Source organism: Plectrocnemia conspersa, unplaced genomic scaffold, assembly GCF_051122295.1.
Source record: "Plectrocnemia conspersa isolate PC_06_02 unplaced genomic scaffold, ASM5112229v1 ptg000005l, whole genome shotgun sequence".
Classification (NCBI taxonomy): domain Eukaryota; kingdom Metazoa; phylum Arthropoda; class Insecta; order Trichoptera; family Polycentropodidae; genus Plectrocnemia; species Plectrocnemia conspersa.
The window spans coordinates 18698884-18707091 of NW_028277169.1; the positions used below are offsets into that span (position 1 = coordinate 18698884).

General features: G+C 33.2%; 1 protein-coding gene and 1 non-coding gene across 2 annotated transcripts; one reads left to right on the forward strand and one right to left on the reverse strand.

Annotated features, from left to right (window-relative positions):
* Positions 1-106: 106 nt before the first annotated feature.
* Positions 107-179, forward strand: TRNAR-UCU (transfer RNA arginine (anticodon UCU)). The gene has a single exon. It is a non-coding gene; the product is annotated as a tRNA-Arg (tRNA).
* Positions 180-5450: 5271 nt separating this feature from the next.
* Positions 5451-7095, reverse strand: RpS16 (ribosomal protein S16). The gene is made up of 5 exons (XM_088185497.1): positions 7044-7095; positions 6898-6957; positions 6573-6704; positions 6391-6505; positions 5451-6214 (listed from the first exon to the last, which is right to left on the reverse strand). The coding sequence occupies exons 1-5, from the start codon at positions 7059-7061 to the stop codon at positions 6069-6071; spliced, it is 471 nt and encodes a 156-aa protein (XP_088041623.1). The 5' UTR covers positions 7062-7095; the 3' UTR covers positions 5451-6068.
* Positions 7096-8208: the final 1113 nt, after the last annotated feature.

Genomic DNA, 8208 nt, shown 5'->3' on the forward strand with positions numbered 1-8208 from the left:
AAATTTGCAATACCAAAAAGTAAACCTAACCTTGAAATTTAAGGCTTGAAAACGTCGATAAAATGCTCTATACCTAACATGGAATATATCGGGTCGAGTGCCAACTGTCCCTGTGGCGCAGAGGATAGCGCGTTGGACTTCTAATCCAAAGGTCGTGGGTTCGATCCCCACCAGGGATGACTTATTTTTGTTCAATTTTTAGATAATTAACAATAATCAAAGAATAATTAACTAAATTTAGTGTTATTTTCTCGCAATTAATATATATTTACGGAAGTTTATATACCATGCTCGAGTTTATAAATGCCATTTTTTTTATTCGTTATAAATTCACTTACTGGTAATTAAATAATCATTATTATCATATAATATATTGATTTAAATTATATTTTCATAAGTGAAGTTCAGTTGCTATTACTCTTTAAAAATGCTTCGTAGTTGTACTAACATGAAAACTAAAGAACCCTTACATTTACAAATGTGTGTAGAAAAGTAATCAATAAATTTTCTATACATGTACAATGTACATACACACGTATTTTCATGCACACTATGTTCTAGACTTCTAGCGTTTCTCGTATATGTACACATGTCACATACATATGCTTCCTTATTCCGAGATGTAATAAATCGCGATAATAATAATACTATTAAATAAAAAATCTAGATAATGAAAGGGGTGAAAAAAATACAATTCCCAATTTGGTATTTCAAATTAGATAGTATTGTTGACAGATATATATTTAGCGCGAATTTCTAACGCGAGTCTAAAAAATTAATACGCGTTCCAATAAATTATCAAATATTAAATACCTATTAGAAAATATGTGTTTTATGAAACATAATTATGTTCTCAGATAGCATAATTTACAAATGTTTTGATAAAACAAAGTAGCTCTCAAAAAATGCATATAGATGGAAATACCATCAAGCCGACAGCATTACAAATTGATTATATAAAATCTATGTTTATAGTTAAAATGTTTATGATATCATCTATATTATATATAGTAACATCAACATTTAGCTATAAAGACTGTCTAATAGTTGAAAGTTTACATTTCAGCAGTACAAATTTGTGTACTAAATTGTTATTTATTTTCTAAACCTCGAGTTAATTCTTGACGTGTCGGCCAAGCTGGACCATATTTGACGATCAAAGTAGAAAGCTGGTTTTCTCCGAACTTCGATTGTTTCGGCCTGAAGTTTGAAGCTTGTATCGACTTTGCGTGACCTCCACTGGTAGCGAGCTCAAGGCTGAATTTTCGTTTATTGTCAAATCTAAAATTAAGTGATGAGTGGGAAGTGATTTCCCGTTTGGGCATTCCAATTTGTATGTTATCGGGGAAATGAGAATAGATCACAATTTTGTCGTCCGGTTTCTATTTGATTAATCATGGCTGATCCCGTCACTATTTCATAATACTGTTCAAGTGCAGAAGGTGCTCTGCATTTTAATATTTGCGTAAAACATGTTTTGCTACATGTTAGGGAAAACAGAAAAAAGTCAACTAAAATCCGCTAGCTTTTTTCTGTTTCGGCGAAACGATTGGTTTGCGCCGGATAGTAACTACATGTCTTCCACAACAATATCTTCAATTTCGTGCCAAAATAATTAATATCTTGCGTCTATAGCGCTCACCCAAGACCGTTACAGTCCGAGCTTCATCGTTTTCAAAAAAGTAAGAACCAATGACGCCGCTTGACTACAATGCGCACCAAACAGTTACTTTTTGGACATGTAATGGTTTCTCATGAATCACATGAGGATTTTCCTCGCCCCATATGTGGACATTTTGCAATTGTATTAACATATCAAGAGAGATGGAAATGTGTCTCATCAGAGAATATTTTCTTTGAAAAATCAGTATCAACTTTCTGCTGCTCTAACACAGTTTTTGAGTTATCTGAATATATTCAGTTCTTGTGTTATCTGAATTTTATACAGGCGTAGGTGCAAGTCCAGATGCAAAATGCGCCAGAGGGAGCCATAAGACAATTCCAGGTCTTCGGCTACACTTTCACGTACAGTGGCAATATTCTTGGCTGAACGGGCGCCAACATGATGAACAAACCTTATCATATCTTAAACGTTTCCACTTTCTTAAATTTGTTTCACTACGTTACGAATTGTGCAGGACAATGAAATTTACCATTATTTTCCCATTAATTTTTATACACAGTTCGTACAGAATTGTAATTTCTGTAGAACAATTTTAACGCGTTGGTCAGTGGATAAGCGATCTATTTCGTAAATGTGTTGTTGCAAACTAACACTTTTAACACGTTGAACACGCGTGATTATTGACAGCTGTCTGATTTACAGTGCTGCCAACATATGAAACTCGAATTGAATCACTCTGTACAATACAACTGTCATTTTATGACGATTACAACGCGACGATTCAGGATATACAATAATGTGAATTTCTCATAATGCTAGTTTTTGCAAAGACATTTTATATATTAAAAATTAGGTAAAAGAATTTCCATAAATCCCGAATAAAATAAATTAGAATAAGAATATAAGAGTATACTACCTTGGCATCCATTGCGGGCACCACTGCCGTTACCAGTACTTAGGCCCTACGAGTCCAACCTTTCCGGGTGGCCACCCAGCTTTTGACGGCTGGATGAGCGGGATCCGCCCCCCGTAGTGCTATATATTTATTAATGGAGTTTCAATAGTATTTCTCCCGAGTGTGGGGTTGGACTTTAGTGCTCTCGATTGCGACCTGCATTGGTTTGCAATTGCCTGCATTTTCGGAACATCCTAGTATCAGCACCACCACCCTCTTTGGATGGCTGTATATGCTGCCTCTTGCCCTGCTTGCGTTACTCTGCTATAATCTGTTCGTCATTGGTAGTGCATCGCGCTGCTACTTCGGTTGATCACTCGAGAGATAACTCCCTCATGTGTTTGGGTTTTAACATCATGAGGGTCTACCGCTCTACCACACTATGCTCGGCGTACTCCAGCGTGTGGTCGACTGGCGCCAAATAAATTTGCCCCTCCCCCTGAATTTGGCCATAAAAATGTATGTCGTTTAATGGAATACTATGAATCTTAATGAAATCGAATATTCGTATATTTATAATTTAATTAGAATATACTAAAACATTATATTAAAGCTTGATATCGTTTTGAGCGCTATGATAAGAATAAGCGTGTTTAAAAAAAACTTTAAAAAAAAATATATGGCTTATTTAATATACAGTAATTTGCTTTGTTAAATAGTCTGGGTTGCTAAAAGCGAGATTCATAGAACTCGTCGGTATCACTAAAAGAATTGTCGGAAAGGTTCACTTTTTGTCATTATCTTAGAAACAGATATGCATTGCTTTTTTGTGAAGTTCGAATTCATTGTTTTGAAACGTAAAAGTTGTCGATCAATATTTTAGTAAATCAGTTCAATCACACTAATCACAACTGATTTTATTTGCGAAGATGCAATTTTGTACAAAACAAAGAATGAGATGAAATCGAGCTTTATTTGGATCAAATTCGTTCAAAATATTGTTAGTTATCGAATTAAATTATGTTTTTGTTTTTTGAGCTATTTTTGTTTTCAATAGAAAAAAAATATTTTAATTGGAAATTAAAATGTTTTTTTATTCACACCATCGTGAGAAAGTAGTTATGGTTAGCCGAAACAGTTGTTTTGCAGTGGTAGCTTTGTAGTATTAGCAAAAGTGCACTTTCAGCAAAAATTAACGATGGTCAATGGGATCAATATATTTAACTTGGTAAGTTCATAATGCGTTTCTGTATCTATAATATTCATATTGAGACGTACAATACAGACATGAAGAGAAGAAGTTCGAGCAATTCAGCAGTTCTACTCTGTTCATCGCAGAACTTCAGCATTCACAGCCAATTTTGTTTTCGGTAAGTTAACTTTATTTTTATAAAAAAATAATTATCATCGCTTTTATAGAAAAAAAACATTGAATTCATTATATCATTTTTGGAGAAAAACGCGATCAATTTTAAATATTATTGTTTGTACACGAGATGTGACGTTGACAAGATGCTCTAACGCAGTGTTTCCCAACCTTCCTTATGCCATGCCCCAACGTAGTCTTTTCAAAAGTCATATGCCCCACCGGCCTCTTTTTTAATTAAGCAGTAGTGTGGAACAGTTGATAATTGCCGACGTGTCCCATCTCTGAAGCGTGATGCCCCACCTCTGAGACGTGATGCCCCACCGTGAGAAACACTATTCTAACGTATGCGTTATGTGAAAGTGTGTACTGTTTAGCAGTAATTAAACACATTTAAATTATTGTTTTATATTTCTTTCATATGATTTATTATATTGAAATAACGTGTTTTTCTTCGTCAATACATATTTGTCAAGTTCGGTCAAAATTACTGTTTTTATAAAATGCTTTAGTTAATGACTTTTTTCACAATAACGTCGGTATCGTTTCTTTTTATATCATATATGGTAATATACAAGGGGTATATAAATAAAAATTGCTCAAAAATCAAAATCTCATTTTCAAATTTCTTTGCCATAACCAAGTTCGTTTGTATACACTTGATTTACATATTATTAAATATATGTTATAATCGTGATATCAATATAATTGTGATTGGAATACATTTTATTATCATGTACTATTGACCATAATTTCACATACTTTTTGTCACATAAAAAATATAACATATTTTACCATCAAAAAACATAAGTATTTCAGCAGTCATAAAATTGGAATCTTTATAGTGGTGATCTTTTGCATTCACGATAGGGTAGTTAATTATTTTCATAATATACTAAATATTGATGAAACTGTTTTTTCTTATTTAATGTAATGAATTGCTTATGAAATACTGATAATGATATTTCAAATTTACTCTGACACATATTGGTCATTACCTTACAGACCGCTGACAAGTTAGTCAAAGCACAATTTTATTTAGAAAATTGCCAATAATTTCAATGTTACAATTTTACTTTGTAACAACGGTTGAGGGGATCGTATGCTGAAGCACTTATTAGAAAATTAAGCTATGAAACCATGATTATTAAAGGTGTAAATTTGAATAGATTGCCAGGATGGCAAATAAATTTTGGATTTGATTTTTTTACCGAATGGTTCTTTGGTGTACGGATGGTGACGGATGGCACTTACACACAGATTGAGCTACTTTTTTTTTATTTATTTGAAGTTTGTATACAATAGCTAAAAAGTATGTTATATGATAATAAATAAATGTGAGTGAATGGTGGAAAAGGCACCACCGGCCGTTGTCTTCTCATTGAGGTCCACCAAAAGAATGTGCTACTGTGCCGTGTTACCATAGTGTCGCCAAATTAAGCTATAATGAATGAAAACATAAATAGATAAATAGTTCCCCACAGTTCCAAAGAAGCAAATATCAGGTGCTTTATAATACGACGGATTATGATTGTGTTAGTAAGGGCCGGAGGTCTAGACATCTCTTTTAGGTGTGTACCATAATCATTTTCATTTATTAGTGCAATTCAGTGTTTGTGATAAAAGTGTGCATGTAATTACATACATATTAAGTGTTAAATACAATTATTTGTATAAAGGTAAAAAATAACTCAATAAACCTGTCAAGGCAGAATGGTCAAATTTGTAATAATAAATATTGCATATGAACATTTTTTATCTCTCGTTGAATTCTATATGCTCTTCCAATATTTGAACCAATACTTTTCATTATAATCTGCTTACTTTTTGGCAGTAAATCCAATATCATATCTTAAAAACCACCTTCAAATAAATTCGATATGCTTATAATATAAGCATCTTCTTTTTACGTCACCTATAGGAAATATTCCTGGCTCTGATTTTTAAATTCGTCCTAAGCTATTACAGATGATTTATAAGCGAGTTGATTTTTATTTTTAAAGTATTCGTGACGTGCAATAAAATTGTGGAAAAATCATTGGTGTAAGAATAAAAAAACCGTTTTTTTTTTTTATTAAATTTCTTATATTTAAAAGTGAAATATACACCGCAATATGATGGTCATTGCATGTCACATAAAATCATAACCAATATGATTCCATATAACGAGTATATTCCCGAATTTAACGGTAGGATTTCTGGTAGCGTGCGCGAGCTCCCGGACCTCCGAACTTTTTGGGTTCGCATCTTCTGGGATCGGCTACCAGCAACGTTCTGTCGTATTGGACGAAGATATCTCTGATGGCGTTCTTCGAAGCCTCATCAACATCTGAAAAACAAATAAAGATGATTAATAATAGGAAACAACAAAACGAGAAGTAAACAGACGATTAAACGCATAAATCAGCTCAATGTAATTTCATTTTTTATATGAATCAATTTCGGGATAAATGTTTGACATCATAATAAGTACTCATAATATATATGAAATTAACAATAGCTTACATTTTTGATAATATGCGACGAGCGCTTTGGAGATTGCCTGTCTGATGGCATAGACTTGCGAAACGTGACCGCCGCCGTTTACGCGTACTCTGATATCTACAGTGGAGAACTTTTCCTGTAATACAAATCATCGTTATTATTCTATCGTTTGATATAAGGTGTACTATATATATTATACTGACCTTTCCGAGCAATAGCAACGGTTCTTGTAATTTGTATTGGAGCAATTTGGGCTCCACCATCTCTAGAGGTCTGCCATTGACCCTCAAGTTTCCCTTTCCGCGTTTGCAATATGCAACGGCGGTGGCGGTTTTCTAAAAAATACAATCACAATCAAACGAGAGAACATAACCTAAAAATTTTGGCAGGTCAAAATTTTCATATCGAAAGACGCACATGCACTAATATCATGTATTTCATCGATTATATTCGATTTATTGTGTAATTAAAGCGATAACTAATGAATTCTGGAAGATAACTCGTTTTGACCACGTGGATGGTACTAACCTTTTTGCCGAAAACTTGCACGGCCTGAACGGGATCGCGTTTGCGACGGGGCGGTTGTGCCTAAAACACGTACGAATCGATTAGTGATATAACATTCAGTGTTTGTACGCTAATAAGCGGTCAAAACCGAAAATAAAGATACTCACGGGCGCTGGGGCAGACATTTTGACGGAAAGGAAGCGACCGCGTTCCAGAGACAAGAGCCGCTAAAACCATAAATAAGAAACGCTCGTTAAGTGCTCGTTATTTCCTCGCGTTCGTTATAAAAATAAAATACGAAATTTTAATAATTTTAACATTTTGTTACAATGAGAATATTCAATTTTATTATAAACTTTAGCAAAACATAAATTTAAAAATAATGTAAGTTAAAATACGTTTTAACCCAATTTATTATATACATACAATAACAATTTTTAGGCATAACAATTAATAATAAAATCATGCAAACTATCAAATCTTATTTAATTTAATTTTTTATGGTTTATTTCAAGGTTTGTTTGTGTTAAAATCTGTATTTTTTCTCTAAGAACTTATTAATGACGTTTTTAATCAAATTTAATTTGGGACAGCCGCTTAATTTGAATTATATTTTTAAACCTTCTAAACACCAATATAAATTTCTGATTTTATTCAAACTTTGAGCTGGTTCATCTCTGATCGAATATTTTACTCTGCATTTTGTATTACGCAACCAAATTGATTAAATAGAGCTAAATGGAGGTTTCCGTTAGATAGAACAACACTTATTGTGAATTATTTGAAAAAAATAGCGCTGTGCTTTTAACCCGCCGTTGGTCGTGCGACGGCACAGCGCACACGCGGAAAAATTTTTTCAATGCTAATTTTTTGTGTGAAATATATTGCTTGGATCCGTTTGTTATCCTAGAATTATGTTTTTTCAATATTATATGCTCTAACACGCCATAAACAAATGTTTGCTATTTTTATGAGCATTTGATTTTGCGTATTAGTTGTGTTGCATAGAGGATTGAGAGAGCATGTCATTCATATTTATATTTAAACTGAACTGCATGTTTACTTTCTTTGTAAAATTGTTTTTTTTTTAATTGATTTTGTATAAAAATATATTTTGTCAATATTTTTGAGATATTAAAGCTTTTTTCTTTGATCCTTTAGATGAAAATAATAAATCGTAAGTTACCCTAGCTAGCGGAAAAATGTGATCATGAAATTATTAGTGTTTCAGACTTTTCTGATATTGAAATGCTGGAAACGCTTGGAAAAGTCATTTGCAAGGCGGAAGGTAGTGGCATTTGTGCCGCCGCCCCCCCCCCCACCCTGAATTTG